Below are 19,405 nucleotides of genomic sequence, written 5' to 3' on the forward strand. Positions count from 1 at the left end.
CCCAGGACACCACAGTTGAATGGTGTGGATGAGAGACGTAATCGAACCTTGTTGGATATGGTTTGTTCCATGATGAGTCAAGCTTCGCTACCAATCTCATTCTGGGGGTATGCCTTAGAGACTGTCGCCCATGTCCTTAATCTAGTCCCTACAAAGAAAGTTGCCAAAACTCCTCATGAGATATGGACTGGAAAAGTTCCTAATCTAGACCACATCAAGATTTGGGGTTATGAGGCTTTCGTGAGACGTGAGACTCACGATAAGCTCGAACCTCGAAGTGAGAGGTGTATTTTCATCGGCTACCCACATAAATCCTTTGGTTACCTCTTCTACAGACCTAGTGAGAATGTGGTCTTTGTAGCAAGGAGGGGTGTCATGAGAGAGAGAGAGAGAGAGAGAGTTCATAAGCCAAGGAAACAGTGGGAGACAAATTGACCTTGAAGAAATTCAAGAGTCAAGTGGTGAAGGAACTTCAAATTCTAGCAGTCAACCTGAGGAGGAAACTCTTGTTGATCCAATTGACGAGTCTGTACCTCTGAGGCGTTATCCAAGGGTTAGGAATGCACCTGAGCACTACTATGGTTTCCATGTTACTGCGGAAGGTGAGACACTTAGCAATGATGAGACACTGGTAAGTCTGGATCTAACAACTATGCGGAAGCCATGACAGACCCTGAGTTTGCTAAATGGAAAGAAGCAATGCACAGAGAGGTACAGTCCATGTATGACAATCAAATTTGGAACTTGGTTGACAATGTACCAGGTCGTAAGACAGTTGGGTGCAAATGGATCTTCAAGTAGAAGACCGACATGGATGGTAATGTACAAACGTATAAGGCGCGACTGGTTGCAAAGGGCTTTTCTCAAACTCCGAGAGTTGATTATGATGAGACCTTTTCACCATTAGCAAAGATTAAGTCCATTAGGGTTCTGTTAGCCATTGTTGCATTTCATGATTATTAAATATGGAAAATGGATGTCAAAACCACTTTCCTTAATGGAAAGTTGGTTGAGGATGTTTACATGAGTCAGCCAAAGGGTTTTGACAGTACAGAGTACCCTAATAGAGTGTGTAAGCTTGAGAAATCCATCTATGGATTAAAGCAAGCACCTCGCAAATGGAATCTTTGTTTCGATGAGAAAGTCAAAGATTTTGGTTTTTCGGGAAGTGAAGATGAATCTTGTGTATATGTCAAGGCTAGTGGGCGTATAGTTAGCTTTTTGGTACTGTATGTGGATGACATACTACTCATAGGAAATGACATCCCAACTCTGCGGGAAGTTAAGTCCTGGCTTGGGAAGTGTTTCGCTATGAAAGACCTAGGAGAAGCTGCCTATATTCTAGGGATAAGGATTCTGAGAGACCGGAGTAAAAGACTAATTGGACTTATTCAAAGTACCTACTTGGATAAGGTGTTGAAGAGGTTCAACATGCAAGATTCCAAGAAAGGAGAGTTACCCATCCAGAGTAACGCCAGATTGAGTAAGACTCAGAGCCCAAGTACCGAGGCTGAGATAGTAGAAATGAGTCGAGTACCTTATGCTTCTACTGTAGGCTCGATCATGTATGCTATGACTTGTACTCGTCCTGATGTAGCCATTGCTATGAGCATGGTCAGCAGATATCAGGGGAATCCATGCAAGGCTCACTGAACCACAGTAAAGAATATCCTCAAGTACCTGCGGAGGACTAAGGATTGGGTCCTTACCCTTGATAGGAGTGATGACCTGAGAGTTGTAGGGTATAGTGATGCTAGCTTTCAAACTGATAGGGATAAATTCCGCTCTCAGTTAGGTTGGGTCTTTACCTTAAACGGAGGAGCAATTACTTGGAAAAGTTCCAAGCAAGAGACAGTGGTTGATTTAACTTGCGAATCAGAGTATATAGTGGCAAGCGAGGCATCAAAGGAGGCGATATGGCTGAAGAGCTTCATTGGAGACCTTAGAGTTGTACCGGCTATAAAGGATCCTATGGAAATTTTATGTGATAGTGAAAGTGCAGTTGCTTTAGCGAAAGAACCAAGGGATCATGGGAGATCCAGACACATCGACATAAAATACCATTTTATCAGACATTGAATAGAAGAAGGACTCCTCGTTGCAAAGAGGGTATCATCGGATGCGAACCCAGCAGATCCCCTCACGAAGGGACCGGGTAGGGTTAAGCATCTCCAGCATGCGAAGCGCATAGGGCTGAAGGATGATATTAGTTTTAGTAGTTAGATAGCTCTGAAATATGTAAAATGTAATTGACATTTGATGATTAATAAAAGTTGTGTTTGTTTATGAGTAAAGTGTTGCTATCTTTTGTCAATCATTTACTATATTTCTTTTGCATGTTTTGACTTCCAGAATAATTATGTTTGGTATATCATATTATTCGAATTCTCCACAGTCAGTCATATGTTGGAAGTAGGTATGAATCAAGACTGTCATGAGTTGGTTGCATAGGTCTAAGTTGTTGGACATGGCCTCAACACTCATGAGTGCTCATAAGTTATGAGTATTGGATTCAACCCACGCTCACTGGTATCACTTCATGGAATTTATCTCGAGTGATCGTGAGACGGTAATATCATATAAGTCTTAAAACCTAGATATTGATAGGTTTTGGTCCTAAGAACATCCTATGTGCTCATACAAACCCTAATGCTTGGATCTAGGTTTCTCTATTGTACATGCAAGTTATCCAAGACTATAAACCCTAATTCTAGCATACAGGTAATCATATTAACACAAGAATGGGTTTAAGATGTTACCTTGATTGTTATGTAGCAATAACAATCCCAAATCTCCTTGTATTGACTTTAGAAAGCTTAGAGTCACAAATGTCACTCCTCTAATGGTTCACAAACACCATAAGCAAGAGGATGAAGAGGAGAGAGGATGGAGGCTGCCCAAAACGTGTTCTAACCCTAGAATAAGGCTTCACCACGTTTTTTGGTCATAAGGGTCTTATATATAGTTAGGCAATTAGGGTTATCTAACAAGGAAACCCTAATTTGGATGCTTAAGCCCTAAGCAACCCATGGACTCCTTTAATCAAGCCCTTGGACGATTTCCTTATGGGTTTCCCCATAGAATTCGTCCACCCCTTGATACAAGGCAATCCATGGCCCAAATTATAATTATCTTATAATTACAATTCTAGTCCCTTAAGTTTAATTAATCTCTTTTAGTCACAAAACTAATTACTAATTAACTATTGACTAATATTAATTAAACAATATGATTTCTCCTTTAATATATTATTCTTATAATATATTAATAAATTATATTTAATCCTTTTTCTCCATAATTCATCCTATCAAGTTGCTTTGGTGAAGGCAACCCAAAAGGACCATGCACCATCGGGTCAAGTACATACCAAAATAGTTATGGACTTAGACACTAATCCAACAGTCTCCTACTTGGATAAGTCGAATAACTATTATGCATATGACTTCATATCCTGATCTGCAATCGTAGCTTTCCAAAGCTGTTGTCAACTCTGATCCTATCAGATACGCGTGTCCTTAGATAAGGGATCATATATTCCTCCATTCTAGATATCGTAAGACATGATTTCTAATCATTCTCTTCGTACTATTTCTCGATTTCTGATTTATGACGACTGACTAATTGAACAAATCAAATTAGCCCTAGCCCGGCCGAGCATTTACGTTTATCATCACTAAATCATCGAGGGGCCCAAAGATATCGCTTTTATCCTACCTTGGATAAAAGGAACGGATAAACTTTGATACAATGCTTGCTTGCACTTACTCACCGAACCACACACAACAATATGTTTTATAACACCAAGTTACTAGTGCGTTTACATATTATCAATGTGCAACCGATTTTCAAGATATAACTCACACATCTCGGTTTCAAGAATATAAGATGTTTTCGTCTCACCAATCACTCGTGATACAATTCATGGAGTGATCCAAGTGAGCGTGGTTTTAATCCAATGCGCAAATCATATTCATAAGCACTCATGAACATTGCAGAAAACATTTGTTTATGTCTAATACTCTTTTAGACAATCCACACACCAATTCACGACAGCCTTCATTCATATCTACTTCCAACATATGAACGACTGTGGCCCGTTCGAATAATTCGATTATTCTTAATAAATTCAATTATTCTGGAAGTCAAAACATGCAAATGTGAAACACAAGAATAATACTAATCCCATATGGCCTCAAACCTTTGAGTATAAATAAAACTCCTTTTATTTATCACCATATCGATTACTCATTATTTGTCGTTTCGGGTAATCAACTTCTTACTTGAATTATTACACTTGTCCCATGCTCTTAGCATGTACACAATGTTTACCTATGGTTCTTACTTTTATGAAGTAGATCAAATTGAACACATTTCCAAACATTCTCATTTCACAACTCCAAATCCTTTTTCATAAGTGTGAGAATATCAAATTCTTATTACTTATAAAATATGCTAGATTCTAACATTCTATGCAATGATCCTTTCGTAATGTCATTGCACCAAAGTCACAAAGACTATTGCCAATGATATTACAAAGTTCTCTATTGGAGATTGTTACAAGACAATTCCTTAGATATGATGTCTCTCACTCAAAGTACATTCCTTTGAACATCCTTTGCATAAAAGTTCCTAATCTTAGACATAGATTTTTTTCAATATTCAATTCCCAATATGGACACGCTTCCATATTTTCCATATGACAACTCATTCTTAATAGAATCTTATCTATTCGTAATGATGTCGATATGGTCCATCCAATATGGAAACATTTCCATAATTTCCATATGACAACTCATAGAATCTTTTCTATGTCGATATGGTCCATCCAATACCATGCTTCCAACTACTCAAAAGGGACTAATCCTCGTCAAACTTTGGATTGTCCTTTGATAGTTGTTTAATTATTTTAGTCAAAACCAATTCTAGTCCCTTTTCCCTCTAAATGCGCTCGACATTTGGAAAATTTTAGAATGGTCAAACATTAAAGCATTTGCAATCGATCCTATACCCGAAGCGTATGGGACACGACGCATAATGTTTTATTTGCTATGTTCTCAAAATTCGAATTGTGAAGAGGAATGCTGTAATCATAATCGAAATTTTAAGAACACACTATGTACCCTTGACTAAATTTATTAACATTTCTCAACGTAATCCTTTAGATTTGAAATGAAGCATAATATTCTCTCCCTTAATTATAGCAAAACAACTTTACAACCCTTACGACTTTGCAAGGTATAACTCTTGTTTTCTATAATTAATATTGCTAACTTGCAATACTTGCAATAATAATCATACAATCATAACATTTATGCTCCCACTATCATGATGATTATTATAAACTTAACACTTATGCTCCCACTAGCTTCGACATGTATTCATAAACATCTTAACTTTCAGAAAAACAATACCTATTGAATTTCATAAGTCCATGTTTCTAATACTTAATGCTTTGATAACCTTTTATCAAGGAATTTTGAACTTATACACCTTTGCCTTAGATAGTTCATATGTGTGTCTAAACAATTAAGACTAACTGCCAAACCTCACAATTCAAATTATGGAAAGGGATACCGTAAGCATAATCGAATTTGAGAATGCAATTTTACAATCACTATCTTCTTAAAATCTTTCTTAGTGAAAGCATTTCCTCATAATCATTTTCATGAAGGAGGAAATCTTATGACACTTAGATTTAAACGGTGTATTTGTTCCTATTCATGTGAATTTGTCAAAACCAAAGTTTACGACAAATTCAAACTCATATGGATCGAACTTTCTTAATCTCGATTTCTTGTCTTATGGTAGCACAGCTGCCCACCATGTCTTCCAAGTAGTTAAGCAGCTCACGTTTTCTTATCAATGTACTTTCCATTGATCAAGGTCCTTGCCTTTTATGCATTCAAATGAGAACTCATAGGACTCACATGCATAATTAACTCGATTGGATTGGCACAGAAACAAAATAATGTCAACACGATAGGTTGTAAACCTCAACTCGTGTGCTAGTGATGATCGATAAGGTTTATTTGATTTGTTCTTGAAACCTTTCAAGACCATTAAGACTCCCACTGACTCCTTGACATATAAGATTCTCTTGTCAAAACATTTCTTGACAAACAAATATTCAAGAGTTAGTGTAGCTTTTATCAAAACTCTTCATAAATTGGTCCTAGTTGGTCTTTGTCTTATCTAAGACATCAGAACTTTCCACATTTGATGAATGTTATAAACCTTCTTAATACTTTTCCACTCAATGTCACAATCTTAACGCTAAGACTTGTTTTGGAACGAAGTATGATTGACTTCTTGATTTAACCATTTCTTCAATCTTTGATTCCTCTTCTAGAACACAGGATTATATGATCACTTATCTTAAATGGCGTATCATCATCATCTCAGTTCCAAGAGACCTTGAAAGAGCTACGATTGTTGATCGGTTCCTGAAGTCATACTTGCAGTTATAGTTATTAGACTTATCCAAGTGGGAGACTGTTAGATATAGTGTCTAAGTCCATAACTATTTTTGGTATGTACTTGACCCGGTTTGGCATGGTCCATTTGGGTTGCATGGCATCATGCCTTTGGATAGGCTAAAATGAGAGAAATAACACTCATGGTTTATTAATATATTATAAGTTCTAATATATTAATAATATTATTTAATTAGTATTGATCAAGAATTAATTTAGAATTAATTAAGTGATCAAGAGGTGACTAATTAAATATATGGGTTGGTTGTGTAAATTATTTATACTTGTATAGTGGGCTAATGCTCCATGGATTATCAAGTTGGGCTAAAACTCATAAGATGCTCCATGGTGGTTATATAACCCATGGGTCATGGAAATGAAAGGTCATGTCAATTAGGGTTTACATGGTGTAATCCAAATTGTAACACGCTATATAAGGACCCTTATGTTCACCAAAATCGGCACGAAAAGCAAGACTGAAGAGGGCTAGCCGATTTCTAGTAGTGTGACATTTCTCTCAAAGTTTATTCCAAGTGTATTTGGTGTTGTGTGAGACATTTGAGGCATCACACTTGGGGTGCTAGGCTCTCAAGGTTTTCCAAGGAATCCAAACTACTACAAGGTATGTTCTCTACCTAACTTTTATATTGAAAAGTTCCCCATGTATGATAGATGGGATTATGAACCTTGGAAATCAATTTTTGCATATATCTTAGTCACACATAAATCCAAGGTTTCTAGGGTTGCATGAACACCTTAGGAGTGTTAGATTGCTCAAAACCCTACTGTGGTATCAGAGCCTAGGCTTGTTTGTTTGATACTTGTTGCAAAATAGCAGAAAAAGTCGAAATTCTTGTTGTCTGCACAGGAGACTCGCCGATTCCATGGGGGGACTCAACGAGTCCAAGCGTATCTGCAACCAACTCGGCGAGTCGGTTCTTGCACTCGACGAGTTGGCTAGGTAGAGTGAATAACACCATAGGGAACATACCTTGTAGTCAAACATAGAATGCTTAAAACCCTACAAAGTCCTGGCTTGGGAAGTGTTTTGCTATGAAGGACCTCAGAGAAGTTGCTTGTATTCTAGGGATAAGGATATTGAGAGACAGGAGTAAAAGACTAATTGGACTTAGTCAGAGTTCCTACTTGGATAAGGTGTTGAAAAGTTTTAACATGATGGATTCCAAGAAAAGTGACTTACCCATCCAAGGCAATACCAAACTGAGTAAAACTCAGAGTCCGAGTACAGAGGCTGAAATAGTTGAGATTATTCGAGTACCATATGCTTCCGCAGTTGGTTCGATCATGTATGCTATGACTTGTACTCGCCTTGATGTGGCATTTGCTTTGAGCATGGTCAGCAGATATCAAGGAAATCCTGGTAAGGCTCACTGGACTGCGGTAAAGAACATTCTCAAGTACCTGCGGAGGACTAAGTATTGATCCCCTCGGTGGGAGTGATGACATGAGAGTAATGTGGTATAGTGACGCCAGCTTTCAGACCATCAGACATAATTTCCGCTCTCAGTCAGGCTGGGTATTTACCCTGAATGGAGGAGCAATAAATGGGAAAAGTTCCAAGCAGGACACTGTAGCTGATTCAACTTGCGAATCAGAGTACATAGCAGCAAGCGAGGCGGCGAAGGATGCAATATGGCTAAAGAACTTCATCGGAGACCTTGGAGTTGTACCAGCTATAAAGGAGCCTATTGAGATTTTCTATGACAGCGATAGTGCGATTCCTTTAGCTAAGGAACCAAGGGATCATGGCAGACCCAGGCACATCGACAAAAAATATCACTTCATAAGACATCGAATAGAAGAAGGGCTCCCTGTAGCAAAGAGGGGATCCTCAGAGGAAAACCCAACAGATCCCCTCATGAAGGGACTGAGTAGGGTTAAGCACTTACAGGATGCGAGGTACATCGGGCTGAAGGACGATTTTAGTTTTAATGACTGTATAGAATTTTAGAAAGTTGTAATAGTTGAAATGTAATTGACATTTGATGATTGAATAAAAGGTGTTTTTTATTTATAAGTAATGTTACTATTTTGTGTAAATCATTTACTATTGTTTCATTTTGCATGTTATGACTTCCAAAATAAATATATTATTCAAACTGTCCACAGCCGATCATACTTTGGAAGTAGGTATTGAGGCGAGACTGTCATGAATTTGGCTTGTAGATTGTCTGAAGTGTATTAGACATAGCAAAGTTTGCTACAACATTCATGAGTGCTCATAAGGTCTGAGTATTGGATTAAACCCACGCTCACTTGAATCACTTCATGGAATTTATCTCGAGTGATCGTGACACGATAATATCATATAAGTCTTCAAACCAAGATATATGAGTTATTGACTATGAGTTGGTTGTACATTGATAGTGCGAAACCGCATTAGTAACTTGATGTTATAAAACACACTATTGTGTATGATTTAACAAGTAGTTAGTACAAGCATATAATGTCGAAGTTTATTTGTTCCTTTTAGTCCTTGGAGGATTAAAAGCGATATCTTGGGCCCCTCGATGATTTTGTTTTGACTTATGTTACGGGCCCGGTCAGAACTCAATTGATGTGTTCGATTAAGTTTTATGTCAAACAAATCGGAAATCGGGAAACAAACAGTCGGACAATTAGTATGACATTGTTCCATGTATTTGTCCAACTGATATCTTGAAAAACATAGGATTATATGATGCCTTGTCTAAATGACATGACAGAATTTGACAGAGGCTTTTAAGAGCTACGATTTCTAGTCGGTTCCTGAACTCGTACTTGCAGCTATAGTTATTAGACTTATCCAAGTGGGAGACTGTTGGATTTAGTGTCTAACCCCATAACTATAATTGGTATGTACTTGACCCGAGAGTAGCATGGTCCATTTGGGTTGCATTTCACCTGAACAATTTGACAGAATGCATTTTTGAGAAGAGGATATTTATGATTTATTAATATATTATAAGTTCTAATATATTAATATGAAATCATATTATTTAATTAGTATTGATCAATAATTCATTTGGAATTAATTTGGTGATCAAAATAGACTAATTAAATGTACGGGGATTGATTTGGTAAATCAATTATTCTTATAGTGTGGACCAATGGTTATTTAGGATGGGTTATAAGTACATGGATAGTCCATGGAGGTTTAACCCATGGAGCCTAAGTAATATGAAAGGTCATGTCCGTTAGGGTTTACATGGATGTAACCCTAGACTTTGCCACACTATAAAAGAAGCCCCTTAGCTCCTAAAATCGACACTAGTGGTTCTAGGAGATCGTAAGAGCCGATTTTTGTGCAAGTCTCTCTCTCTCTCAAGTCTTCCATTGTTGGTGGTGTTTTGTGAAGCATTTGAGGCATCACATTTGGGGCGCTAGGCTCTTAAAGGTCCAAGTTAACAAGCTACAAGAAGAGGTAAGTCATCTAACTAGTTTTTGTTATTCAAGTACCCATGCTTTGTATGTTGGTTAGGACAATGCTTTGGAAAATCAAATTGCATGTATAATTAGAGAAAACATAGATCCAAAGCATTTAGGGTTGCATGTGCACCATAAGGTTGTTAGAGTGCTCAAAACCCATCACATACAATATATATATATATATATATATATATATATATATATAATCATGCTCACACATACAATGATCATAAACAATAGCATACGTTTCAGTTATCGAGCCTCACCCGACATCGAGCCTCGCCCGGTATACATAGCAGCACATAACACATGCAAGGGTCATGCAGACTTCTAGCATCCTAACATAAACAATAAGGGTCGGCATTGGTGCCTTAGACCCGCTAAACTCAGTGAGGAAACTCACCTCGACTGCCGAATCTCACTAAAAAATCCTGGTTGCTGGTCCGACAAATCCCCGAGCTATCAATACCAAAATAACACCCAATTAACATTTAGGTTCCAAACCATATCCAATAATCCATACTCGGGGTAAAAGTACCATTTTACCCCTAACTTTGCTTGGTCCAAGACTAAGGCCCAAAAGCCAATTAATCAACCAAGGCCCAATTATGGCCTAATTTTCCAAATTAGGCCCAAACGCCTTACATGAGCCTTAACCTAAAACCCAGCCATTTTTCCTAGTCCAAAACACTTACACTCGGATGGCCCAATAAGAACTCAAACAACCAAGCCAAAAAGAAAGCCCAAACTCAAAGCCCAACATGCAAAATTTCACCTCGCTGAGTACATGGGGCGTACTCAGCTGTACGCCAAGCGTACATGCAAAAAGACTTGTACGTTGTGCGTACAAACTTGTACGCCCATCGTACATACCCATTAAACCAAATTTCTCTTTAAGCTCTTAATGCTTAAGTCCAAAAGTCTAAATCACAGATCTCAGCCCTAATAAACATCTAGAACCATAAAGTCACTAACTTGGTGACTTTGCATGCCCCATAAAGGCCCAACTTCAAGATATAGCATAATACTTTCACCAAATGGACATAAACTCATGCATGGGGATTCTAAACCCTAAAGGTGCCAACTTTATAGACCTTAAACCTCAGAAACACCAAGAGTGGCAACTCATAGCTCCTGCAGTGGTATTAACAACTATATCTCATTCTTGGGGCCAAAAAGGGACCAAAACTCATATAATAGATCTAAGCCATAAATGAACAAGTTCGTAGCTTTATACCTTAAACAAGTTGGAAATTAAGCAAATAATCAAGATCCACAAGCTCTTCCTTGATCCACCACCTTGCACCAAGCCTCTACTTTTTGAATATGGACCAAAACACACCAAAATGGACACAATGAGCTCAAAACACAAAGGAGATGCTTAGGGCTTTGAATATGAGGCTAAAAGGTCAGAGGAAGTTGAGAAATAAGGGTTTCATGAGCCATAAAGATGATTATATAGTGTCCAACCCCAAAATTAGGGTTTTCATTAAAGCACACATTCGCCCCGCGTGCATGGATGTACGCCTCGTGTACGTGTCCGGAACCCCGTCCAAGCCTCGCATGAGTACGCTAAGCGTACAATGTGGTACGCCCCGCGTACATGCTTTGCAGTTTGTATGCCAAGCGTATCATGTGGTACGCCCCGCGTACAACACAAAGACCAAAATGCAATTAATCAATACACAAGGGGCAATAATGAACATACCAGGATTCCAAGTGTTACATTATATCATCAATACAAAAATGATTTTAAAAATTGAATATAAATAATTTATAAAATAAAAAAATGTTTTATTTTATATGTTTGTAAGCATAAAAAGATAAATGGTTTTGCTTTTGTAAAATGGTTTTGACATTGTATAAATTAAATGTGAATAACAACACCGTGTGCATAGTAGGACATTTTATTTAAGTGAACTATTAACTTTTGATTTTTTCAAAAAGTTAAAAAATTATAAAAGATTTGAAATTATTTTTTACATAAGAATAGATGGTTATTTTTTTAAAATACAACTTTTACCTTTTAAAAATATAAACTAACTTTAATAATCAAGAAATATTAAACAAACCTTTTTAAAACATAAATTAACTTCAAAAATCAAAAAATATTAAACAAACAGGTATTTTTCACTTTTTTGAAGGTGATCGTTTGACTTTTACCCCCTCAAAAAAGTTTTTTTACACAAAATAAAAAAATCAATCCCAAACTCCCGTAAACCAATATGCGTATACAGTAACAATAATCCAAACTCGAAAGCATCAAATTAGACAAAAAAAAATAATGGAGTTTGAATAAACATAAGTAGACAAACTTGAGTCCAATAATTGACTGAATCTCATCTATTGCATAAACATAGAATCACTCAAGAAGAAGAATTCCACAAGAAATTAAAAACTAATTGATTCGTGAGCATCAATTACACATCCGATACACGGTGATATCCGATGAATTTGTATTAAGAGAATCATTCGAGATGAAGAATTCGACAAGAAATTGATAAAAAGTAACTGAATTTGTATTAAGAGGCATCAATTACACATCATATCAATTCAGATTACATAATCTAACTAATAAAAAGCCTACACCCAGAAACGAAAAGATAGCAAATTTCTATCAACCACCAAATCCGTAGAGAGTACGACCTTGGCGCTTCAAAGCATAAACGACATCCATGGCAGTAACAGTTTTCCGGCGAGCATGCTCGGTATATGTGACGGCGTCACGGATGACGTTCTCAAGAAAGATCTTCAAAACTCCACGGGTCTCCTCGTAGATTAACCCACTGATACGCTTAACACCTCCTCGTCTGGCCAGACGGCGGATCGCCGGCTTGGTGATACCTTGGATGTTGTCCCGGAGAACCTTACGATGTCGTTTGGCTCCTCCCTTTCCCAATCCCTTGCCTCCTTTTCCTCTCCCTGACATTTTTTTTCTCTCGCTTTCTCTCTCTAGAAATGAGTTCGATTTTCGCTTGTGTTTGAAACCGGCGTGAGGGTTTCTACTTAAAGGTGGAATATGATCGTATGTTTGTATACATCCGTTGGATGAGATGAAATAAGGGCCATATGAGCCGTACGATTGCAATCCGTGTGATGAGCTATTAGAGCTGTTGATTGGTTCGTTTGACATGTGCTGGATCTAGGTGAGGGTAACTCGGGTCATCCATTGTGCAACGTGCTAAATAAGTGGGTAAGAGTAATTAATATTTTTTTAAAGTGTATTTAAATTGAATAATCGATTAAGGTGTTGTATCATTTTATTTATTGGATTTAACGAGGAAATAATTAGTTTGTGTAGACATATAATGGTGTTTTTTTATTTAATATGTAAACGTAAGCTTAATTGATTTATTATGTTATGTAGTATTTTATTATTTCACGTAAAATGTTTAAAACACTTTTTCGAACTATCCGGGTGTAATATATAAATTTAAAACTAAAATTAGAATATATAAAAAAAATTAACAAACATAAATTAAAAATATAGCAAGGAGTTCAAATGGACAAAAATTACATGTGAATATTTAGAATCGGATTTTGTAATCTTTCTATTGTCAAACCAACCAAACAAAAATATTAGGTGCTTCTAACGAAGGAAATCGTTTGGTAAATAACATTATTTCGGTAGCTCTATATCACTCATGTAGTAATAGGAATGCCCACTATCTTATTAAACATTTTATATATTTCTTTAAATTTAAGAGGTACAACACTTATTGCCTCATGTACAAGTAATTATCCGACACACCTACTAACACATCCGTTTTGATAATTAATATGGGAATTAAACACTATTTCATTTCTCTATTTTTCCCATACTCACAATTATTCACCAAAACCCTAAATCAGTCGTTGTCGCTAAAAACATACCATCGTTCCAGCAACATCACTTATATCACACAACTTTCTTCAATCTCTAGTATCCATCTGTTACCACAACCCTCTTGACGCCTCTGTTACTACCACCCTCCAGACGTCGCGGTTACCACCATCGGTGTCCGCAACCCCCTATGTCGTCGTGCTTCTACCTTATGTTGAGACGAGAAACACTACCCTTATATTGTTGCCAATGTCAGACACCATCACCACCATACATCACACACCATAAACCAGAAAAGCCCTCATCACGAATTAATTCTCACTCCCCCTTTGTCTCATACCACTATCACACCAGCAACGCACCGCCACCCATTTTCCGCCATTGCACCACCAACAGTCATTTATCGACGTCTTTATGCAATATATGTCGTTACACTACTTATCCGTCGACAAACGACCACACAGACGGTCCCTTTTTTTATTCAAAATCTTAAAGATCTTGGTTTGGATTCTAAATTGATGAGACTTTTTTGCAGACAAAAATGCCCCTACGAACTAAATGGTAGAGCCAAGTTGTTAGTCACTTCGGTGTCCTTCAAATCATGAGTGAAGCAGTTCCATCCAGCTACACGGACCCTTACATCGGCTTTGTTAACCAAATTTACCATCCAAAACTGCATGAAATATGAGTGTTTGCTTGAAATCGTTATTTTGAAGAATCTATAAACTTGTTTTGGTTCAACTTATATATGGATTTAAGAATATTACATATTTTGAATTTTTAGTAAGTGTTTTATAGTTCAGTTTGTTTAGATGTGATTAGTGAGGCATAAAGCCCCATATTTGGTACATGAAGATAGCTTATGGTATTGCGATGTGTTTTTTTTTCTTGTTAGTTCTAGATTTTTTTGTTTACCAAAGTAATGTATTTTAAAAAGATATTACCGAAATGGTGCGGTTTAAAAAAAAATATTCCCTCCGTCCCAAAATTATAGTTCATCTTTCTTTTTTGATTTGTCCCAAAATAATAGTCCACTTCTAAAAATAAATTACATTTTTACCAAAATACCTCCCTCATTAGTACTTAACCAACTAAGCATTAAATGCAAAGTAACGACAAAACTGTCATTTTATTATATAAAGTTAGTAGTAATTAATGGTTTTCTTAATCTGTGTATTTTTTGTCTGTGTACAATAATATTGATACGGATGGAGTACCATTTAGGTTAAATTTTATACCAAATCAAAATTAGTAGGTAAAATAAAAAAGAAATGAAATTACTTATCAGGGTTATTAATTTTTCGGTTTGTTTATATCTATGTAACTATTTTTTATACACATCTAGGTAACAAACCTTTTGTAAGTGCTCGTATATGACCATTATAATCATATGTAACATTCTATAGCCGGCCATAATGGTCATATGTAAATACTTTTAAAAAATTTATTACGTGGATGTGTAAAAAAAAAATACTCAGATTTAAAAAACCGAAAATTTAATTACCTTAATATTTTCACTAAAATCAACTTCTCTCGATAACTAAAGAAGGATGTACATACAAAAACGATAATAATAATAATAATAATAATAATAATAATAATAATAATAATAAAAATAAATTCAATAAAATATGTATAGTATAGGAAAGTTGTCATATTAGAATACTTATCAAATCAAATCTAACAATGTTAAATTTATTTACCAAACTAGTTTATAACCCGTGGGAACCACGGTTACAAAATAAATTAAATTTTCATAGTAAAAATTTATAAATTATTTATCAATTACTTTAAATAAATCATTAATTACGAGATATACAAAATTTTTAAGATTATTATAACTTCAAATTTAACATATAATTAGAAAAAGTAAATTTGAATTTTAAAGTGTTGCCTAATATATCTCTTTGACACGTGACATGATATTAATGAAGAGTTGTATTAGAGTGACAAATGTCAAATGAAGATTAAAAATCATTCATTTATTAGAATGTAACAGCCCGGAATTCCACGTATCGTTATATTTATGATTTTTGGGTGTTTTAAGAGGGGACTCGGCGAGTTGGAGCTCAGACTCGCCGAGTAGGATCGCGGATCTGGTCGCGGGTTCGCGACTGGACTCGGCGAGTCCGGATATGGACTTGGCGAGTCCGCGCTGTTTAGCGAAACCCTAACCGTCCAGGTTTGGGACATATATAAGGGGCCTTATGGCCGTCATTGTTCATCCTAGTCCTTTGAGAGAAACCCTAATTCGATTGTGAGCATCTGGAGCAAGGTAGAAGACCATCATTGATCTTGGAAGTGTTATTTTGCAAGAAGGAGGAGACTTGGTTAAGGGAACAACAAGAGAAGCCACATTCTGAGGATTGGGGACACAGAGCAACGTTATTCAGGTAATATTTTCAAGTTGCATTCTTCTATGTTGATGTGTATATGGATTTAGGTTTTATTGAACCCTTTTGTGGCTAGATTGAGTGTTTCCTTAGTCCCCCAAGCGATTGGAACCCTATATTGGGACCCTTGGAAGTCCAGAATGTCCCATGCCTGAGCATTTTGGGAATCAATGGAGGTTTTGGATTAGAATCCTTATGCCTTAGGTCAAAACGTAAATTATGAGTCATGGGGTGTATTATGAGCACCGAAATGAGGGTTTTACGTGATGAACCAGTTTAGGAAGGCCAGACCTGTGAATTGTCGGAGCAGATCTGACCTTAGAAAGCAGTTTGAGCGGTTGCATGGCATGGACTCGCCGAGTCCGATGAACAGACTCGGCGAGTAGCTTGAAGATTGCCTCAGAGTGGTCCTGTCCGGGTTATGAGTTGGATCGGTGAGTCAGGGCGAGTTAGAGAGGGTTAACAGGTGGTCTGAGTCGATCTGGGACTCGCCGAGTTATTCTTCAGACTCGGCGAGTTGAGTCGGGGTGGCCCCGCGATTCTTCTAGGAGGAACTCGTCGAGTCAGGGGGGATACTCGACGTGTAGAAAGGGAATCTTAGAGAATTGGTGAGAACGTGTAGACTCGCCGAGTCGCCCTAGCACTCGCCGAGTCCGGTCAAAGTTGACCGTTGACCGTTGACCAGAGTGGACCTGTGTTGACTTCTTAGGGATAGTCAACATTAGAGATATAAAGTGTTAACTAGGGACATTATGATGTTATAGGAGGATTAGAGCTCGGAGAATCGGGCACGAGGGATTCCCAGGTTGTGAGATATCGAGACACGCGAGGTGAGTCTTCTCACTATACTTTACCTTGAGTAGGTAACCAGAGTTATATGATAGAGTATTTGTATGCTATGTATGTTATGTGTTGCACTGCATTCTTCTATGTGATTTATGTTATGCTTGTTTACAGAGTTAGAACCTGAGGGTTCACAGAGTATGGGTGTACGGACCCACAGAGTTATAGCCTCAAGTGGCTAATATGTGTTATATGGTATTTTGGGGAACTCACTAAGCTTTATGCTTACAGTGTTGGTGTTATTTGTTTCAGGTACTAGTGAGGATCGCGGGAAGGCGCCGGCCTGATCAGTGCACACACGCGGGATTTTTATATTATGTGATCTTGGGGTTTTTATATATGTTATGAAATGAATTACAAACAATGATGTTTATATGAATATTAAATGAAGTTTGTCTTTATTAAATGCGAAAAATTATTTTTAAATTCTTGGTGTTACATAGAACAGGAAGATTTACTACCAGAGGCTAAAAATAATGAAGTTTGCAGTTTATTCTAACTTTTATATTGTTTTTTAGAGAGTGGGAGAGGTTGGTGGCTCGGTATCGAACTCTAATATATATATATATATATATATATATATATATATATATATATATATATATATATATATATATATATATATATAATCAATAGCAATTTGTTACTCTATATGTTAATAGTGTTTTTTTGAATTCATTAAATTTATTTAATGCTAATATGCTATTCAATGTTGTTTTCTTTACCGAAACAAAAACATTTATATCTTCTTAGACCATCTCCAACCCATTTATATTTTTTCCTTCAAAAATAGAGTAAAAATAAGGTAAAAAGTGTTCCTATTTCATTTTTTACCCTATTTTTACCCCTAAAAAGTATATATATTCCTATTATATATTCAATTTTTCCAACTTATATATATTGTCAATCATACCCTTCAACTAATTTGTTTTTAATAAATATGTAATCTATATATTTTTTTTCATTACAATACTATTAAATAAATAAGATTATATTTATAACATCTAATTATAAGCTTTTGTAAAATATGTTACCGTATTTTAAAATTTCAATATGTATTTAAATTTTCATACGAATTTGATAAACAAAAATAAACTTTATATTTATAATTAACTAATATAATTTAATATATAATACAATATTATAAGTATTAAATAATACATTTTAAATTATAATTAGTAGATAAAATAAACTAAAAATGTATAAATATATAAAAAGAATGAGTAAAACTTACAACTCAAAGTTTATCCTCATTTTGGGGAAATGAATAGTATAACACCAAATATGATGTTATACTATTCATTTCCTTCAAAATGGAGGAATAAATAGTAGGGTGAGAATATTAACCGAAAAATCGAACCATAACCAAATTAACCAATATAACTGAATCATTTTAACCGAACCAATACTAAAAGCTATGGTGTGGTTCTAATTTTGATTATTTGAATACATATGGTTCGGTTATTGTTTTCATCTAAAACCGAACCACTATTAACCAAACCGAACCAATAATATTAATATATACTTTTAATATAGTATAATATTAAATACTCCCCGCCCTCTTATCTCATATTTATTGTCCACTTTTGACTTTTGAAGTTTTATTTTTCAAATTTAATCTTAAAAATATTTTTGTTTTTTATATATAATAGTTGATGCAAAATATATTACTTAATTGTGTTTTAAATGTCTTTTCACTTTTATAATTTTTATCAAGTAAATTTATAACATAAATAAAAATACTTAAGGTCAAAGTTGAAGAATAAATACTTTTAAAAGTCAAAAATGAACAATAAATATGGGACGTAAAGAGTATATTATATATAATTATATGAAGAAATAAAAATTTAAAGGTTAATGATTTAGAATTATATATGATAAGTAGTCTTCTACCAATACAATTATATATACACATAATTATTCACTTTTTATAACAATGGACTTTATGTTTTCAATTTTTATAGAGAAGTATTTTTAATTTTATGTCCTCTCGAACCATTATGGTTAAGTACTATTGTAAATATCCCGACTAGGTCCCGATTAATCCCTAGGCGTTACTCAGCCGATTAGAGGGCGCCTATCGATTAATCACTGCATACATAATGAGTGAAAACATTATAAAACGATATAATTTTAACATTTTGAAGAAATTTTATCCCAATGGAAACTATTCGAGGCATGATTAGTGTTGTATTAATCATATTATCCTATTTTGTTATCATATTAGTGATATTTACAAACTTTGATATGATATTAGTCATATTTTTTTTCTAAAATTCAACAAATTAGCAATTAATGGTACCCGATTAATCCCCCGACTAATCTACGCCTAGCCAATTAATCCCTTGACCTCAGTCCACCGACTAGCTAACGTCGAACGATTTTTACAACTTTAATAACCATTAACCGACTGAAATCATTATCCAAAACCAATATCAACCGCT

The 19,405-nt window shown here is 35.7% G+C and overlaps 1 protein-coding gene across 1 annotated transcript; it reads right to left on the minus strand.

The window, feature by feature from the left end:
• Positions 1-12,399: 12,399 nt before the first annotated feature.
• LOC145053558 (histone H4) lies at positions 12,400-12,894 on the minus strand. Its single transcript, XM_079001620.1, has one exon. The coding sequence runs from the start codon at positions 12,829-12,831 to the stop codon at positions 12,520-12,522; it is 312 nt and encodes a 103-aa protein (XP_078857746.1). The 5' UTR covers positions 12,832-12,894; the 3' UTR covers positions 12,400-12,519.
• Between the last annotated feature and the right edge of the window lie 6,511 nt (positions 12,895-19,405).

The sequence above is a fragment of the Lactuca serriola genome, chromosome 5 (assembly GCF_051521515.1).
Source record: "Lactuca serriola cultivar US96UC23 chromosome 5, Lser_US96UC23_V15, whole genome shotgun sequence".
In the NCBI taxonomy this organism is placed as follows: Eukaryota; Viridiplantae; Streptophyta; class Magnoliopsida; order Asterales; family Asteraceae; genus Lactuca; species Lactuca serriola.

Excerpts from the sequence above, each read along its gene's own strand:
- LOC145053558 (XM_079001620.1), bottom strand. The coding sequence starts at position 12,831 with ATGTCAGGGAGAGGAAAAGGAGGCAAGGGATTGGGAAAGGGAGGAGCC.